We start from the raw sequence: 20,614 nt of genomic DNA on the forward strand, positions 1-20,614 counted from the left end.
TGAGAACAAACAAATGCAAAGCATATTTTTGTCTATTTTATAGGCCACATGCCATTTAAGAACAGAAACAAGTAATTGTTTCTATTAAGGTGATTCGAAAATATCAAAACCCTCTAATGCCAACTTTAGGTTTGTAACTGATGTTAAAAATTCTCAAACTTTGCATGTCCTGAAGAAATTTAATCACATGAACTGGGCATAATAATATGAACGTGGCATCATGCTGGAAATTGGTAGCAAATTAGACTGAGGTCTTCATTCAAAGCTTTGGCTCCAGTGGTGATATTCCCATCAATTTCCCCATGTCTGCAATAATGGACTCTGGATCATGAAACTAAAATGGCACTCTCTCTTTTTACCTTTAGACTTTAATATTAAACGGGGTCCATGTATGCTTTTTACCAGTAATTTATTTCAGATTTTTATTTTTTATGAAAAAGGCTAAAGACAACATAGAAGAATTTTTATATAGATATGTTTTAATTCAGAAGAATGCTTTATCGTCTTTGTGTTTTACCAGATTTCCTTTTGCCAGACAGTAAGTGTTTAGGTTTCAGGTCAAACACATGTCTATCTGCTTCTCCTTTCTTGCCCAGGCGATTCATTTTCTTCTGAGAATTCTTCATGATAGTCTTAACCTTCTTCACCATCTATTTAAAACCAATGTACATTTTATACAAATAAGTTAATCCTTCTTCTCTTTTAAACAATATTCTACTTAAAAACCTACAAAACCCAAATTAAAATGTCAAGCAGTAAATATAAACTGCCCTGTGCAGATTTAAGGACAAAGGTAGGGATATCAAGGCTGTATGTTAAGAAAAAGTACACAAGCTGGGGGGGATGTCAGGGAAATCAACCTTCTATCCTGGCAAAATTCCTTATATTAAAAGAGAAAGTTTCCTTTGAAAAGAAACCCTGGGCAAGCATGCAAATATACCAATAGTGACCTCCTGGGTTCTCCTTTCAGACTACATAAGAGGATGTAAGGTCTAGAGAAGACTCCATTTCAGTTTAGACTGCTATTTTTCCTTAGATTCCTAAAACAAATGGACTCCAAAGATATATTACCAAGACTACTAAGAGAATGACATTTAACAAATTATCTTCCTTGCTCTGTATTCCATTGTACTTTTGAAGACTGTTTATCAAACAATTTATTTATCCAAATCCAAGATGACTCTGAATTTAAGACAAGCCCCCAATAATCAGAATCAAGACATGAAAAAATAATAAATCTATTATAATTTTCCACATATGGAATCTATGCTTATCTTAAATTTGTCATTCCCTCCGCTGCAATGGGGAAAGCAGTAGCAGAAGGAGGGCAGGCAGTGGGGAGACAATGCGGCCTCAAGGGCAGGCGGTGGGGCTTGATACCTGCCCCTTGCCTCTCCACACCCTGCCCCCTGCTGCCTGTCCATCCCCACCACTTGCTCCCAATCTGCAGCCCTGGGTCCCCTTTCCCCCACATCACTCCTCTCTGCTCCTCGTGCCAGCTCCAGCTCTGGATCCGGCCCTGCTCCAGCCTGGGGCACAGAGTATATATTTGCTCTGGCCCCAGCCCAGCCCTGTAGCAGTGGCAGCAGCATGGCTGCTACCGAGTCTGTGGGGGAACAGGCAAGGGAGCAGAGGCAGTGGGGGGCTGCAGGAAGATGGGGGCAGAAGTTGCTGGAGTACAAGCAACAGCTGGGCTCCGGCCCTGGCCCTGGGTCACAGCTGAAGCCAAAGCCACAGCAGTCACCTCCCCCCACATGCCTTGTACTCAAATCCAAGACAAGGAGCTTCCCTTCCCCTCCTTCCCCACCATTTAATGGGGAGGGGGGAACTTTGTCTTGGATTCAAGTAAAAAACAGTAACTTCAGTGAGCAGAGGGATCAGACCAAACTTCTGATATTAAACCAAAGAGCAAACACCTGAAACCAAGATATTTGTAAGATTCCATCTTTCCTCCACAAAATATATTGTGAATAGGCAGGAGCAGAGTTTCATACTCAATAACTGAAATTTCTGTACAGATAATAAATTCCCATCAACAATCTATTCAAGGATTCTGTAAACTCTCCCTTGCAGCTACTTGTAAAAGTTTAAACAAGGTTAGTATACTGAAACAAACCTTAGTATCACGAAGACCAGACGTATCACGTGGCGGGCGAGATGAACTGCGACTGCGCGCTACAGATGTAGGAGGTTCAGATGCTTCACGTTTCCGTTTCCTTGTAACGCTCCTGGATCTTGCTTGGACTGCGTAATGTGCCTGAAGTTCACAAAACAAGTTAGATCATTAAACTGAAATTAGGACCAGATTTCAAATCAGAGTAACTTTAAAAGCAAAATATAAAAAGACATTTTATGGCTTGCTGTGATAGAGTGCTCTTGGCTACTGACAGATGAACAAACCACTATCGATTCAGGTTCTCTGTGCTCTTTCCGTTCATTCATATTCAATTCACTTCAGCAAAATGCAATGTCTCTCATTCAACAATATGCTGCTCTCTTTAAATACCTGCTAAATCTAATTTTGTGCCTCACATTTTGGAATTGCCTTTAAAAAAAAAAAAATTCTCCAAAAAATGAATGGGAAATAAAAATTGTAGTGGAAACCCAAACTGATGTCTCAGCAGCTTCACAACATAGAAAACAAAAAATATTCAAATGATGAAGATCACCTATTACCCCATGCAGGTCTTAAAATCATCCTCCTAGAGAGGGTAGTTGAAGAGGTAGTCTTCTAAATCAAATCTGGATTATTCCTTCGGCATCCTGTGAGTACTTAATTCAAATGTACAAAGCTGGCATCCATGGTTATCCTACTCCAGTTATCTGACCATTTGGAACTAAACTGAGACCTCCTTACAGCTATGATGTTATATTCAGACTACAGAAAGGAGCCAAGGTAAATCAAATACTTAAACCAGTAATGGATAATACTAAAAATTTATGTAAAATTATTCCAAACAATCTGTAACAATCTTTACCTCATACTTCAGTGAACACTTTTCCTAACCAACATTATTACATCCTTGAAAATTAACGAGGAATAAATTAGGAGGTTTGATTTCGAGTCCACGTGACTGATGTCACCATGTTAGGTTTGTTTACAAGAGCTGGAATCCCATCCAAATTCTACATAATTCTAGTTACTGGAAAATGGTGCTGCTTATTAATTATTTCAAGACATCTAACCAAAATATAACCAGAGAACACTCTACTTGATGAAGTATATCCATATCAATGTATGTAATGGACATATTTACTCAGTTTCACAGCTGTAAAGGTGATGTATAGGGGTGCACCAATAAAGATTTTTTGGGCTGATATCGATGACTGATTATTAATGAGCCATATTGGACAATACTGATCTGATTGCCAATATGCAAGCCGGGCAGCTTGGAGAGCAGCATCCAACTGGCAAGTCGGGGGGGAGGAAGGCAGGGGAGGGGAGATGGGGGGCACAGATTGAGGCCCTCATGGTGAGGCCGGTAGTGGGGCTGGGGCAAACGCTGCCCAGCTGGGGCGGGGTGTGGAAGGGGGGCAGCTCCTGCTGCTGCGCGCACCCCCAGGGAAGGCATGGGGGGCAAATGCCCTAGATCTGCACACAAGGTAGAGGCAGACTGCCACTGTGGCCTGTGCTGGACTCTTCCTGGTGAGGGGGTTGCGCTAGGGCTGTGCTTGGGGCATAGCAGGCGGCGGTAGTGACACTGGGAGGGGAGTTTGGGCAGGGAGGGGAGGCTACGGTAAATTTTGGGGTGGCTGAAGCCCACACCATAGCCCCCCTCCTAGCGCCGCCACTACTTGCCCCAAGTGCAGGCCTGGCCCAACCCCCCAGCCAGGAAGAGCCTCACGCCACCTGCAGCCCCAGCTTACAGCAGGCAGCCCATCCTTGCCCTGCGTGCAATCTGGGGGGCACATGCACCCCATGCCTTCCTTTGGGGTACATGTAGCAGCAGGAACCACCCCTCCCCACCCCCAGACAAGCCGTTCATGACTACCACACCCCACTCTGCCCCAGCTGGGCAGCACCTGCCCCTGGCCCCACTCCCTCCCTCAATGCAGGGGCCTCAATCTGCACCCCCCCATGCCTCTTCCCCCTTAACAGACTTACCAGCTGGACACTGCTCTCCAAGCTGCTGGGCTGCATTCCTTACCCTATGAATGGTGCAGCTGCATGCATGCACACAACATTTATTGGCAACATTATCAGCCACATCAGCAAAAAAGCTGACTGCCAATAATGCCAATTTTCCTTTTATTGGTGCCAATACGATATGGACCAATGTATCAATGAACTTCTAATGATGTACATTTTACAAAAGACTTTCAAAATGCCCAAGAAAATTTATCATACGACTCCAACAAGGTTCTTGAAAGTGTCACTCTTTAAATATCTGTTTGATCTATTTAGTTATCAAGAAACCTTACCTCATTTTTATTACCCATGTCAAGACCAAGATCATTCATCTCTTTCTCTAGCATCTTCCGCTGGACCTAAAAATAGAGGGAATTAAGAGCAGATGCTTGTTTTAAGAGATGATTCCATACAGTTTTCTCTTAATCAACAGCAGGCCCATGTAAACACAGTATGCCCTATTTCCCCTACATATGGACATCAGATACACATGATATGGTGCAAAGTCATGCAATGAATTAACTTATCATGTATTTCTGATCATTTCACTAGCTCAGTACCTACTATGCCATCTTCACAAGACTCATTTTAACACTTCAAACTCTAAAGCAAGTTCAAACAGTTGCCATACTTAAACAATATAGCCACTCTATAACAAATATTTATTTCTTTCCTAAAAGGTGTAATTTCACTTTCCCAAAATTACAGACAGCAAGATTCAGCCCCCAGGTAAGTTTTTTTGTTGTTTTGGTTTTTTTTAAATCACAGCTTTACAATTCAGTATCTTAAAACCCAGAGGTTTACAAACAAGGGCTCTATACAGTTGGAAAGGAAGATTCCCAGCATCCCAAAGGGAACTAGCAATAACTCCCTGCCACCCCAAAAAATCTTCACATTAGTGACACTTATAAAAACACTGTTTCTCAGCATTTGTTTCTCACTACTTCTCAAGTTAGTCTGGTTTGCTGCCTCTCTCATTTCTACCTTTCTTTTCCTGCCAATACAGCAATTATTCATTGCTTAAATTGCAATTTACATATTATATATGAATGAGACTTTATTAGAGATGGTACTCTATACTTGCCTTCCTAGCTGTTCTAGGCATCCTTGGACCCTGTGTATTTTTCTCCTTAGATGCTAGAATTTTCAGCTTCTTTTTTTCTCGAATCTGTTGCGCCAACTGTCTGATTTCCATCATTTCTTCATCTTCACTTTCTGGTTCACTGTCATATTCCCCAGCAGCTTGTCTCAGCTCTTCTTCTTTCTCCAGCTCTTCCAGTCTCTTACAATTTAAAGAAACAAAAAGAAAGAGAAGTTCTTCACATTAGGATCAGAAACACCTTCCACTTCAGTTTGCACTGTTAAAGGGAAATCATTGCAACCTTATGATCAGGCCATTCATATGCAGAAAGTTCAAATTCAGTCTCTCATCCTGTGGTTTAGAGTGCCTAAGCAGAGGGAAAACATTCCCATCGTTGAAGAGAGCAGATCAAGCCATCATGTAACAATCCTCTAAAGAGCTGCACTGTGTTTCTTCCAAGACTACATTAACATTTTTAAAAGATAAAAAGTTTCTTTAAATGGGTTAAGAATCATTTGTTAATAGATATATATGGAGGAAAAAAACCCACAAAGTTTCATAAAGTTTATACATGTCAATGCAAACATACTTCTTGAACCCAGAAGTTAGTAAACTTAATCTAATAGAAAAAAGAATAGAATATGCTAGAAAGTGTAGGATAAAACAATGTAAAGCTCACCTTCATTATATCAGGGTCTATATAGTCAGCTATATTATGACCTTCCCAGATCTCTGGTATTCTATCATATTTTTCAGATGGATTCATTAGGTCCCAATATTCTAGGGAAAAAAAGCAGCAGAAATTAGCCATTTTTTTTTTACAAGTTAAAATATCTTAAAGAAAAAAATGGTCTTGCAATGATCTCTAACATGCACACACTTGTGAGTGATAATAATGCAGGTGCAAGATAATACACAAAATCGTGCTTGACTCCAATCAATACCAAGTGAGTTAAGATATTTATCACACAAGAGAAAAAGAAAACCAAACAAACCCTGAACCAAATTCATCACAGTGATTCTAAAAACAGGAAGCACAACAAAGAGGGAAAGTGCAGGAAGCCACATTAAGAATAAAAATTGGGGAAATCATCTGATAACATCTAATTAAATATTAATAAAGATGCTTACAGGGGAAAAGTTAGGATAATTAGGGTGAGATTTTTTCTCTTGAAATCTGCCGAAAGGCATTCTTTTGGTTCAATTTCACTTTTAATTATACTGAGACTTGTACGATACTTACTTTGTAGATCTAAAATATAATCATCTCCCATTTCCACTTCAAGATCCCTTTCCTGCAAAGGCACATACGGTATAAATATTATAAAATTTTCCAGGTACCTAATATACAAATGTATTTGACTATTCCACTATTTATTTCTCCAATTCAGAAATGTCAGATATACTCTGAAAGCCACTTACGGTTTTCTTTTTAGGTAAATCTACTTCCATTCGTTTCTTCCGTGTTACTGCTCCCTCAGGAATGAAAGGTGGCCTTTCCTGAAATCAGTGCAAGATGTTTGATTGCAAAAGCCTCCAATCCCCTTTTATTTTTAATGTTTTAAGTCAGAAACCCAAAAGTGCAGTAATGCAAACAGAATATCACCACTATATGTTCCTCAGTGATAAGAGTTCTGAATTCACTCATCATTTCAGCAAACAAAATCATGGATTCAAACAAAATGCACCTCAACATAAATCTGATTGTACTTCAAGTCAGCAAAGATTTTCATAATATTTATATTTCAAATAATATGGAAAAAGGTATAAAAAGAAGTACTAATGATGACACAACTTACCTTGTGATCTCTTTTGGATGGCACAGCAAGATGTAATCGATTCAGCACTTCAGTCACTTTATTTCCTTTCATTTTGGTTTCAACCCGATGGGCCAGTAGTCTGTCACATGCCTAAAGGAAAAATAGAAAGTAGCATTAAGGAAGGAGAGAACTTCCAGATAAAAAGGAGATTAAGAAACTGTCCTTTAAGCTGTGGATACCTATCTTCATATACAACACTTTGTTGCTTTTTTACTTAAAATACTGATATTGGGTGCTTAAAAAAAAGTCAGGAATAGATCTGTAATAATTCACAAATCTAGACTTAAGATTTAATTGGAAGAGAAATCAATCACTAACATCAAAAGCCTACAACCAACATAAGGGGGAAATAGCCAGCAAGATTTGTACAAAGATCTCTCTTCAGTCTGTCTGCTGCATTTGGGGACAAGCAAAGGAAATCTGTATTTATGGTCAATTCCAATTCTTTTTTAAAGGACATTTGAAAAAAAATTCTGCCAAGTGTAAGACTATGAATTGCAATAAAGTATCTGGTTGTCACATTCGTTCAATTTCAAATAAAAACATGGAAACAGCTTCCAACATAAGACTTGAGTAACGTTTCATGAGTGTGTAAACAGTTTCCAGAAAAACAACTACCTTCAATTTTATTTTTTGATGTACCCATGGCCTACTCTAAGAGAACATCTGTTCATTAAGGTGAACCATTTAGAGTATGTTCTTCTAAGCTGCAGACAATTCTTAACTTGCTGAGAATAGCAGTGCTGAATTAATGAATTTATCTTTTTGTCAGCTAAATCTATGATAAAATCTGAAGTATGTTAACCTTCCAAGCGTATTGTTTCTGCGCATTATTTTGAGAAATAGCAACATTATCTGAACAGAAATTAAAAACAGCCATTGTAGAAAACAGTGGAGAGGCTCCTTCAGAGAACACAGCAATTTTACAAGGATTAGGTACATCCATTAGCATTTTCCAGCAGTGACTTTTCAGTCTATTCTGCATCAAGATCCACTTTCTGGGTTTCCATTGTAATATGCTTAGTGTCTTTTGCCATTTTTTAAATAATTATCTACAATTCATTTTACTTCTACTACACTCTTCTGAATTAAGACTGTGCAGCTAGTATTGCTGCTCCATGGTTTTCAAAAGACACATTTCTTAAAGCTGTCCTCATAAGCAAAACTATTAAAAAATTAAGTCAGAAGTAAAAATAATAACGTTTGTTTGTCTAATTCTAATTGCCATGCATCTATGTCAGACACAGAAACAACAATAATAATTTTGCTTATATGACAATCTCATTTCAAAGAGGGGCCCAGAACATGGAATCCAAGAGTGCCAGAAATTTCAGAAACAACAACAACAACAAATGGCTGCCTGGCTTGATGCAGTACAGCCATGTACTGGCTGACAAAGAAAAGGATAAAGTTAGATCCACATCAGGGGCATTTGTACACACATAAGCACCGCAGTGCCCAGCGCTGCTGCATCACTTGTAGTTGTATAAGTGGCAAAATGCACGTCAGAATGCAGAAAATGGCAGAGGTCTGCTTTTGAACTAAAACACATAGGCGTTTTAGTTCAAAAGCGCACCGCTGCCATTTTCTACACACTAACACACATTTCGCCGCTTATACAACTGCAAGCAATGCAGCACCGTGCATGTCAGCTTGTGTGCAGAGAAGACTCGATTAACTGAGTCTGCTTCAATGACGGGCTGAACACAGAAATGTATGTCTATCTATATTCAAAAGAAGAGAAGAAACTCACCTCTGTTTTAACTTTAATTACCCCTTCTTCTGTTAGAGTACTTGTTTCTATTACAGGAAAGCCTTCTGCTTCTAAATTTTCAAAAATATTCTGAAATATAAGTATTAAGCTAATATTAACATGGGGGTGGCTTATTTCTTAAAGAGCGCTGCTTCCACATTACATTTCCAATTGCATGTCAATGTTCAAAATTCTTCTGTCATTCATAGCTGAGAAATATTGTTAACAATGTTTTCCTAAAAAGATGGACAGAAACTTGATCAATGTTAATTGCTATTGTTTAAATACTTTACGGAGATGAAATATAGCTTCTCAGAGAGGCAAAATTTAAATCATACATTCTCATTGTATATGTGGTTGGAACTTGTGAAATTCAGGCCCAGATGTAAGTACATTAAAAGACCCCCAAACTTTCATATATGCACCCTAAAATTTATTAGGCAGTGTACAGAGTTGGGGAAGTGTCAGTACCGCTGTGTAAGACAATCTCATGAATCTGTTTAGAATAGTTCTGGCTACCTATGTTCAAAAACAAATTTAAACTGGAACAGATGCTGAGGAGAGCTGGGACGATGTTTAGGAAAACAGCAAACCTATGAGTGGAGACTAAAAGAGCTTCACTCGTCTAGCTTAAACAAACAAAGGCTCAGAAGGGATATGAATATTCTTTAAAAATACACTTGCAAAGTGAATAGCAGAAAAGCAGGAGAGCTGTTTAGGTTAAACAGCAAAGCTGGTACAAGATCAAATGGATGCAGACTGGTAGCAAACACATTTATACTGGGAGTTAGAAGACCATTTCAAACCATTAGAAGATGGGAGTTCTGGAATGTCCTTCCAAACAAAACAGTGGGAGCAGGGAACCTAAATTATTCCAAAAAGGGAAAATTTACTGGATGGATTACAGGGCGATATTCTAGGAGCAGTAATCTAAGCATGTGATGTGTGGTTTGAGTTGGTAGTAATCCCATGAAAAGACTGAAACAAACTTGATTTCTCTGTGCGTAGATTGTATATGTGGGAAGCGGCTGGTTATCAGCAGACCATCTGCTGGTTGCCTTGAGCAAATGGGAAATTTCCCCCCCTCTGAATATGCTATTTGGCACCTATTTTTTCCATGAGATTTTTTTCCCCCTTTTCCATTTCTTTGAAGGATACAGGCTGTGGCTAGAAGTTTGAGATAGAACTACCTGAAAATCTAGTACTTGGTTGGTGGGTCTCGTCTATCTGCCCATGGTCAAGCCAGCCAGCAGGTATAGAATCAAGAAGTAATTTCCTCCCAAATCAAATTGGCAAGGACTTTTTTCCTCCTTTATATATATAGCATGTTTACATGGACCTAAGATCACCTGAGCATTTTTACCTACTCTACTTCCTGCCATTGCAATGACCACAGAATCACAGGAAAAAAAGACTAGAAGGAACCTCAAGAGGTCACCTAGTCCAATATCACCCCTGTCTAAACCACTCCAGATAACTGTTTGTCTAGCCTTAAAAACTTCCAAGATTACGGCCTGAGAGGCTCCTTCCAGCTCTGTTTCCAAAATACAGAAGAAAAAGAAAAGAGCTTTCTCACCTTGTTTTCCTCAGGAAGTTCTGAGATCCTCTTCACATCACACTTGTTCGCTACAACTATAAGTGGCTAATAAAAAGAAAGTAATTAGTGTTAAACTGATTTCTCACATTATAAAAAATTAGATTTGAGTGGTATTGTAGATCAGTTCTACCTTGTTAGCAAAAAGTGGTTTAATATTTCTGAAGAGTTCTAGTTGCTCCTCCAGGCTATGTCCACACTGCTCAGACACATCCATTACATACAGCACAGCAGCACGAAGATGCGCAAGTGCTGTTATAGCCTGCATCTCAATGGTGTTCCTTTCTTCCAAAGGATGATCCAAAATACCAGGAGTATCCACCACCTAAAATTCAGATAAATGTAATTAACTAACTGCCACAGGCAGGAAAAAGTACTGGGGTCAGACAACCCCAGCAAGGTGTCTATCTAGCCTCCTCTTAAAGACCCCCAGGGTAGGAGCGAACATCACTTCCCTTGGAAGTTGGTTCCAGATCCTAGCTGCCCTGACTGTGAAGTAGCGCCTCCTGATATCCAGCCTGAATCTGCTCTCTGTCAGCTTATGGCTGCTGTTCCTTGTTACTCCCAGTAGTGCTTGGGGGAACAGGGACTCTCCCACTGCCTGGTGGTCTCCCTTGGCCGGTTCAATAGATGGCCACCAGATCCCCTCTCAGCCTTCTCCTGTGGAGGGTGAACAGGTTCAGGTCCCGTAGCCTATCCTCATAGAACCTGCTGCCCCCTGATCATGCGAATGGCCCTCCTCTGGACCCTCTCAATGTTGTCCACATCCCTCCTGAAGTGCAGCGCAGTACTCCAACTGGGGCCTGACCAAGGTCACAGAGGGGGAGAATCACCTCCTTGGAGCTGCTCATGATGCATCTGTGGATGCGTGACAAGGTGCGGTTAGCCCTTCTGACTGCATCCCTACATTGGCAGCCCAGGTTTATCTTTGAGTCAAAAACGACTCCAAGATCCTTTTCTGCCTATGTGCTGGTGAGAGGGGAGTTCCCCAGCCTGTAGGCATGCTGATGTTTCTTCCTGCCCAGGTGCAGCACCTTGCACTTGTCAATGTTGAAACCCATCCTGTTCTCATCTGCCCACCCCTGTAACCTGTCCAGATCTGATTGCAGCTTGTCCCTCCCCCTCCAGCATACCCACCTCCCCCCACATCTTGGTGTCATCTGCAAATATGAACAAGGTGCTATTCACCCCCTGACTGCTATTCAATCATAAAGTCAAGAGACTGGCCCTGATCTGATTCACATAATTTTAGAGATGAGTTATCTATGGCTACTGATGAATTACCCAAGTTCCCTGTCCTTCCCAGAAACAGGAATACCCCAGTATGTTCATTTTTAGAATAGCTTCTGCCCACTGAGAGCTTCTGCCCACTGACTGCATCTAGTCCAATATGTTGCACAGCAGTCCTTTGGGTAAAATTAACTGGTAACTGTAATCAACAAAGATAAATTCAATTCACAATTCAAAATTGAACAGCAGGATCCTCATGATTTGTTTCCTCTGGAACAAGAGCTGTAAACAGTAATAAATCTTACCTGCCAACGCAGATACTTATAATCCATGTGTCCTACAAAGAGGGATTTGGTAGTGAAGGCATAAGGCTGTACTTCTACATCTGCTCTTGTCACCTTAAAATAAAAAAAAGAATAGAATTATTTTTGTGTGTTTAATGTAGGGATGTCACAGACAAAGCACATGGGCTGGATGCAGCCTATGGAGCTGTATCATCTGGCCCATAAGGCTGCCCCTGAGTCTGGAAATTTGGTGGAAGGACAACCAGCAGCAGTGTTAACTGCTGTGGCTCCCAGCCATGGCAGTCAGCAGTTGTCACTCATCTTACTATGTAATTTCCTGCCCCTGGGCAACCCTATGGGCTGGATTTCAAATGCAGAGCTATGTCATCTTACCCCCAGGGCTGGAAATCTGGTGGCAGAGCAAGCAGTGGCAGTGTTAGTCACCAAGGTTTGTCTCACCACCAAATTTCTAAACATCCTTATACGGGCTGGATCCACAGTTGCAAAACCATGTAATCTGGCCTGCAGTGCTGCCCATGGGCCACAACCCAGCTTTGTACTCTGGATCCAGCCTGCAGGGCTGCCCAGGAGTCAGAAATCAACTGGTGGGACAAGTAACCACAAGTAATGCTGCCACCACTTGCCCCACCACCAAATTTCTGTCCCCACAGGCCAAATGATACGGCTCTGTGCTCCAAATAAGTCTGGCACCCTTGGTTCAATGAGAAGATGTTGCTACCTGACACGCACTATGACCTCAGCATCATACATTTTATTTGCTATAAGGTTTTTTGTTTTTTTCAACTGTGATAGAAACTTTCCTCTGCTAGACAAGTTGATGATACACTAACTTACATTATTTAAAAACAACTTAAAAGAATAAAAAAGAAATAAAAAAAGAAATCCACTTCTAACTTTCTTCTAGAAGCCAGAGAATCCCACAAAAGCCCTAGTCCTATATTCAGATCTCCATCTCAAACTCTTATGTGCTACATGAAGATTCCCAAAGACTTGATCTTTTTGAATTATTCTTAATTAAAAGATATTCTGGTATTTATTTTAACAGGAAGCATTTTGCAAACCTTATTTATAAAGCTGGACTTTCCAACATTTGGGTAGCCACACAACAGCAGAGTTCGTGTATTTGGATCAATGGTTGGTAAACGGGACAAATGCTGTCGCACTGAAAAGTTAGAAAATTTACTGAATTATACAAGATAATTAGCGTTTAAGTACAGACTAAGCAGAAGAGAAATATCTTTACAGACAGGAAAGCTAATAGTTTTATCCTTTTACATTCTACTGTGAAGTGTTACAAACATTAATTACGTTGAGGAGAAATAGTCCCCAGTAGATCAGAACATGCCACCTATGGAGCACTTTGACTTCTTTCATTAACCCTCAGGTGAACTGTTTGTAAATTTAGCTTCATTAAAATTTTACTGTCAATGTTATTTTAAATTAACATTTTGCTACCTTAAACAGAAACAATGTAGCCATTATACAACAAAGGCTATGGAGAGGAAGAATTCTTGAAAAATATTTGGCACTGGTTTTCTTCGACATGGGGAAGTGATGCAGATAAAAATCTCCTGCAACACTGCCAAAGTAAATAAAATAAAATAAGAAAAAATGCACTCAATTAACTTGATTAACTGTGAATACAATGTTCAAGATACTTAACTAACATCCAGTCAGTTTCAAATTTAAGTTAGAAATACTTTAAGGTACTATCATTTTCCTTGGGGCTCCAATGCCAGTCATATTTTCCTGGTTTTTAAAACTCTCTCCTGTTGCTGTGTGAAAGACTCAAGTACATGAATCTGACAGATTACCCAAGAGAAACAGTGAGATTTATAATCTAGATTTTTTTTCCCCTTTAATCTCTTTTACTTAATATATTTTAGGTGCTATCTGTAAGAAGGGAAGATTTCAGACTCAGTGTGAACTTTAAGTGCTCTCTTCACGATTAAAAGTGCACTGATATATTGGTCCACATCAGATCGGTATTGATAAAAAGGAAAATTGACATTATTGGCAATTGGCTTTTTCTGGCCAGTGTAGTCGATAATAACACTTCTAAATGCCGTGTGCATGCACGCAGCCGCAGCATGCATGTGGCCAGGAATGCAGCCGGGCAGCGTGGAGAGTAGCTTCTGGCTGGTAAGTTTGTGGGGGAAAGAGATGGGGGGCAGGGAAGGGGTAGGAGGGGCAGATCAAGGCCCCCACAGTGAGGGAGGGAGTGGGGCTGGCGCAGGTGCTGCCCAGTCAGGGCGGTGCACAGAACAGAGCCATGAGCAGGTTGTCCAGGGGGCACAGCTCCCATCTCTATGTGCACCCCCAGCAGAGGCGTGGGGGGCCTGTGTCCCCCAGATTTGTGTGCAGGGCAAAGACAGGCTGCCTGCTGTAGGATCAAGGCCAGGGGCTGCGCTGGGGGGCTCGGCTGGGGCAGGATACAGCCCATAATTCACCATGGCACCCTGCAGACCCCCCCTCCCAGTGCCACCACTGCCCGCCTCACCCCCACTGGGAAGAGGCTGGCACAGCCGCTGGCCCCAAGTCTACAGCAGGCAGCCCTCCATCACCCCACGCACAAATCAAGGAGGGACATGCCCCCCATGCCTCACCCAGGGGTGCACACAGTGACAGGGAGCTGCCTCTCTCTCCGCATGAGGTGCCCCTGGCTCTGTCCTTCACCCCACCGCAACAGGGCAACACCTGCCCCTGCCCCAACCCCACTCCCTCCCTCACTGTGGGGGCCTCAATCTGCCCCCCACACGCATTTCCCCTCCACAGACTTATTAGCCAAATGCTGCTCCCCAAGCTGCCAGTCTGCATATTGGCTACCAGATCAGTATCAGCTGATAAGGCTGGTTAATAATTGGCCATCGGTATCAGCCAAAAAACAAAAATCTTTATTGGTGCACCCCCATTCACAATGCTTCAGTTTAGCATATTTCAATACACACCTTGCTCCAAATATTCCAAACTTTGTTTTTGTCTTTTGATAATCGTGCACATCCGTCCCAAAGCAGCACGTTTCAGTTGTTTGCAGCGGTAAAGGGAATCACCATATTTCATTAGTCGCACATAATCCTTGGCAACGCTGCAGGGGAAGGGAGGAAAAGGTCAATCTGCTATTATCATACTGACAGAGGGAAAAATAAGAAAATAAATGCATCTTACTTGTCAATCAGATTCTTGGCAATATTAATCTGTCCTAATGCCAATTTATAATGATCTTTGTCATAGAGAACATTCATCAAATCTGCATAAAAGGGATGGATATCCTAAAAAGTACAGAACAAAAAAATAATTAATCAAAACATTTTGGAATGTTTTCCTTCTTGAACAGAGAATCTTAAGCAACTACAAGTGTTAATTTTTTCCTAGATACAAGAAATACACTAGTGTAGTTGGTAAGTACAAACTGAAAGCTGTTTTCTAGATTTAAAAAACTCTGGTGAAAGCCTGCTGTCCAGAATGTGTAAATTAATCCTAATTTTGAATTCTTGCTTTATAGAATCTCATCAGACTGATTACCACAAAACTAAGCTTCTGTATTCGTCTTTAGTTTTATAATAGTTTGTGTTAAGGGGAAAAAAGAGATATTATAAAAAAAAGGAAAATACAAGCATTCTGTGTAGCAGTAGACTTTTTCTGTAAAAACATATTGCTTTATGTAGAAACACAGCAAGAAGGCAAACCTTTGCTTTTACTCAGTGATCTCATTTCTTCATGTTGTTGTAAAAATGGGTTTTTTATGCTCACACAAACCCTTCTGCCCATCACAAATGTAGCTTCTTCACGTCAATTGTATTTCGAGAGAGTTTAAAGCATGCCACGATCAGTATATAAAAGAATCTCAGAAAGGCTATTTTAACTCCATATATGCTTTACTTTTAAAGCAATGCATTTTAAATTCCTTGGACTAACCATCACAGAAGATGCTACATCAGAAAAAGAAGGAAAAACAAAAATAGCCATCATCATTGGACAACTGGTAAAGCTGATGAAAATCTGGACCAGTAACAACTTCACTATGAAAACAAAATTCCACCTACTATATGCTGCTGTCATTTCAACAATGCTCTATGGCTGCGAGACCTAGACACTCACTAGGGCACTGAAAAAACAAATTGAGACCTTTGAAATGCGGTACTTTGGAAGACTTCTACACATACCCTACACTGCACACAGAACAAATAAATCTGTGAAAGATCAAATCAGACAAGAAGTCGACAAACACAAACCCTTACTAGAAATCATAAGTAGTAAGAGGCAGTGGTTTGAACACTTAACAAGAAGGCCTGGTAATCTTGCCAACACCATCCTGCACGGTGCTGCGGATGGATGAAGAAGAAGATACCTAGGACAAGCTGGACCACCAACATCAAAGTCTGGGATTAAAACTGACTGATTGTACAAAGATTGCAAAAGACCAGGAAGAACAGAGGAAAGTTATTGCTACATCAAAGGTGCCCCAATGGTCAATGTGGCCTCGGAACTAACTGACTGACCAATACTTTTAAGAAGCTTGACCATGTGACAGTATCCAACGCAAACCAAATAGGGAAGATGTATTTTGAAATGTTGCAGTGGAATACATGATTAGAAATAAAAACAAATCCAGAAAAGACTGTCCTAATACAAATTACATTCACAATTCTATAGCTGGATAAGTACAGGTAGATCACTCGCTGTACACAAACTCCTACTTAAATGACTAATGTTCCTATTGAAGGACTAAGCATTAATCTAAGCATCATGGACAGGATCATACTTTTGTTAATGCTTTTACAGCACTGAGTATGCTACTGGTGCTTTAAAAGCAAGCTTCTTAAGACAAATTACTGTATGTGGGGACAATTCATACCTATCTTCAGATATTCATGCTTTCTACTAAATATATGAGTGGCCGTAAGTATCACAAAAGTAATACTGTTTATGGAGCACCTTTCAGCTAGAAGTAGAAAGCCACAACACTGACCTTTTGGCAAACTTTATTTGTATTCACACCATTCAGCAGCAATTTCAATCAAGGGTGAGGACACACCTAACAAATGAATGTTTCCCAAATGTCACTGACTGGTAGATGATTTATAGCTATGTAAAGTGTTGTGACTGAAGAGCAAGCACCCAGGTCAGCATGCCTTGTAGTGAGCAAGTGGGGGCAGCAGCGGGAACAGTACTTGCACCCCCGCTTTTGTGGGTGGTCCCAGGGAGGTGGGTAACCTGCAATGGAGGCATTTTCACTTCTCTGCACTCTGAACAAGCAAATTCAATAAACTTCAATAATCTGTAGTTGACTAAAGTCTGCAATGTAGTTGCCTGACTGGGCTGGAGGGGGTTGGGAAATGGCATGATAAGGAACTGCGGTTGAGTACAGAGTTAGGACACAGTGGGTTGTCAGGATGACTTTTATTGATCAGTGATCTTCCTTGTTCAATAATGTTGACCAAAGTTGGAGTAAAAAGAAGGGGACAGTAGAGTTCTGGTGTGTAACAGAGCAACTGGTTGAAGGTGTAGGGGGTGGGGGGTGAAAGGAGGAGGTGAGGTATGGTGCTGTGTGGGATGCCTGGAGGATTGACTAGACTTGTCAGAGAATGATGAGTGTACATGCGTAACACTGGACCTGTTCACAAGGAACTGGTTCAAAACAGTACCTGATTTTCCAGGTGCACTTTTGAACCGTTTCAGGAGGCTTTAACTCAGGTATGGACAAAATGCAGTCCGTGGGCCAGATGCAGCCCACCAGACCATTCCATCCAGCCCGCGGGGCCCCTAAAAAATTTAGAAAAGTCAATATTTATCTGCCCCCGGCTGCCTGTCATGCAGCCCTTGATGGCTTGCCAAAACTCAGTAAGCGGCCCTCTGCCCAAAATCATTGCCCACCCCTGCTTTAACAGACCTGTACATGTTTCTACTTAAGGTTTAAACTGTTCTGTTATGCACGTCCATATCCAAACTGAAACTTCTCTAGAAACTACAGGTTTCCCTCGCTTTATGTTGTACATGCATTCCTGGAAAATGGCACCTAACTCAAATTTGCATAAAGGGAACCCACTTTACAGCGTAACAAATAGGGATAAGTTCCAAGACCTCGACTGTACTGACCCCCAGCAGACCCATCTCGACCGCTTTTACAGGACAATTTTGGTACTCACCAACTGCAGACAGTGCACACACACACACGGTGGTGGTGAATGTTTAGCCGGTGTGAAGAGAGGGTGGTGAAGGCTTAATTGATAGACCAGTGACAGGGGTAGGAGATAAGCTAGCGGGACGCTTATAAACCATAATGGGGATGGCAACTATAGAAACATGTGTTACAGACAACGAGTGAAGAGCATGGATCCACACAGGAGACTTGGTGCACGTCACTCCCACAATGCACCACACAATAGCAGCTGAACACAGGCTTCTACCACACCAATCGCATAAGAGTGAATTTACCATGCATATAACAAATTTTTGGTATCTGTAGATTGTAAGGCAGGAAGGGACCTTGGAAGATCATCGGGTCCAGCCCCCCGCACCAGGCAGGAAAGATAACAGGGGTCAGGTGACCCCAGTGAGGTGACTGTCCAGTCTCCTCTTGAAGATTTCCAGGGTAGGTGACTGCACCACCTCTGGGGAGAGCTTATTCCAGTCTGGACACCCTAACTGGGAAAACATTTTTCCTAACGTTGAGCCTGAACCGGCCTTCCAGAAGTTTGTGGACATTACTCGAGTTTGTGGCCGTTACTCCTAGTCTTCCCCTCGGGTGCCCCGGGGCCATCGTAAGAGCGAATTTGCACGTACAGAACCCGCATAAAGAAGCCTGTAACTGTTAAATCCCCAAAACACCTGCAAAACAAACCGTGCCACGTGGACTGTTAAGGACCCCTAGTGGTCACAACCGATTTACTGTCTGATCTGGAAAAAGCTCCTTTTGTAGCACAAGTTTCCTTGGACATTTTTACACATGCATGCGCCACAACACCAGGTGCCGTGACACACGCAGTTGTATAAGTGGCAAAATGCACGTCAGCACGCAGAAAACGGCGGCGGGGGCGCGCTTCTGAACTAAAACACATCCACGAAAAAGCACATGTATAAATGCCCCCAGCGCCCCGCTGGAACGCAGCTTTGGCAGGCCGCTCTCCCGCAGGCACAGACCGCCCCTTCGACACCTCCCAGCCCGGCCACGCACGCTCACAACGCGACAGCTCCCGGCAGACGCCTGGAGGTAAACATCGTTTAAATGCCCAAACGTCGAAGTCACTCACGTCCAATTTGGGAAAGTCGGTTAAGATCTGGGTGAGGCGGTCGTGGTAATTCTGCTGAGTGTACTTGACTTTCCGCATATAAAACTGGCGAATGCGATGGATCTGGTAATGCTTGTGGATGACGGTCGGGGTTTTCCGCTGCGTCTTGGACAGCGTCAGGTCTATGAAGTCCTGCAAGCAAAGACACGTGAGCGCCGGCTGTCCCGTACCAGGGAGGCCCAGGCACGCGGGGCCGGGGCCGGGGCCGGGGCCGGGGCCGGGGCCTCCACGTGGGCGAGCGCCGCCCCCGGGCCCCCCCGCCCCGCCGCGACCGCCCCACCTTGGCGGACGGAACCACCGTGATCTTCTTAAAGTTGTAGAGCGCCATGGTGCCGCCGCGCACGAGCCGCCCGGCCGGAAGGAAGAGGAAGTGGGAAGTGGGAAGTGTTCTCGCGAGACTCCCGGACAGGCCGGCAGCAGCGCGCTTCCGCGCTAGCGAGCGGCGGCCGCAGCGCCCCCTGGCGCGGGAGGCCGACGCTGCAGCCGCGGAAGTGGGGGATGCGCCTGCGCCTGCGCAGCCCTGGCCCCTGGGAGTAAAGCACGTGGTGGCCCCGGAGCCTCTCTCTCCTTTCTGCTTCGAGGCTCTTCCCTCCCCACCGGCGGCGGCGCTGGACTGGCAGACGGCACCTCCGGCTCTTGGTGTTGGCGTCATTTTCTTGAGGTCGGATGTCAGTGCGGCCTTGTGGTCTCCACCCCGCTGGGATCTGAGTGCCCAGAGTTGGGGCCCGCGCACAATGTCTGGTGTGGCAGAGTTGGTGCTTGAGGATTGCCAGCTCCATGCTGATGACATTGGGTTGAGCTAGGATGCTGGTGTTTCTGCCACCGTCTTGTCACCGCACGTGGAAGATTTCCCAGCGGCACCGGTGATACATCTCCAGGCTCTTGAGATGATGGCAGTAAGTGGCTGGTGGCCAGCTGCCGCGAGGGGTGTAAAAATATGCTGGATAGCCATGCAAAGGAAGGCAAGACTCCCACAGTCTGTGCCAGTCTGACCTTCCTTCCTGACCCCAAATATCTGCTGATTAGTCTGAACTGAACAGAGGGGCAAGAAAGAGCCTCTAGCCAGTAACTTGGCGGGTTAAGACCCAGCAGCGCTCCTGCTAAGCTGTGCGATGTGTGCAGGCGTGCCTGGCAGCACAGCATGAGCACTCCCGGCAACACGGCATGAGCACGCCTGCATGGCCACGCACACCACACGACTTAGAGGGAACGCTGAGACCAATGTTCCCTCTAAGGAGCAGTGGTCTGTGAACGCGCTGCTTCGGTCCCTCCCCCTTTCAGTGCGGTCCGCCAGTAAGTGTCCCACAGTAGGTGTCCAGGTGGGAGCGGGCAGGGTTCAGCCAGCAGCCTCCTCCATGCTAACTCCTGCCCAGAGCAGCGTAGTGGAGTGCTGTGGGGTAGCCATGGACCGGA

At 43.1% G+C, this 20,614-nt stretch overlaps 1 protein-coding gene across 1 annotated transcript; it reads right to left on the reverse strand.

Annotated features, from left to right (window-relative positions):
* Window positions 1-458: 458 nt before the first annotated feature.
* GTPBP4 (GTP binding protein 4) lies at window positions 459-19,587 on the reverse strand. The gene is made up of 17 exons (XM_006258028.4): window positions 19,482-19,587; window positions 19,163-19,333; window positions 15,078-15,181; window positions 14,861-14,997; window positions 12,974-13,074; window positions 11,913-12,005; window positions 10,511-10,702; window positions 10,360-10,425; window positions 8,784-8,873; window positions 7,010-7,120; window positions 6,633-6,710; window positions 6,454-6,505; window positions 5,890-5,990; window positions 5,214-5,411; window positions 4,423-4,488; window positions 2,117-2,257; window positions 459-650 (listed from the first exon to the last, which is right to left on the reverse strand). The coding sequence occupies exons 1-17, from the start codon at window positions 19,527-19,529 to the stop codon at window positions 498-500; spliced, it is 1,902 nt and encodes a 633-aa protein (XP_006258090.2). The 5' UTR covers window positions 19,530-19,587; the 3' UTR covers window positions 459-497.
* Between the last annotated feature and the right edge of the window lie 1,027 nt (window positions 19,588-20,614).

Source organism: Alligator mississippiensis, chromosome 5 (assembly GCF_030867095.1).
Source record: "Alligator mississippiensis isolate rAllMis1 chromosome 5, rAllMis1, whole genome shotgun sequence".
Lineage (NCBI taxonomy): Eukaryota > Metazoa > Chordata > Crocodylia > Alligatoridae > Alligator > Alligator mississippiensis.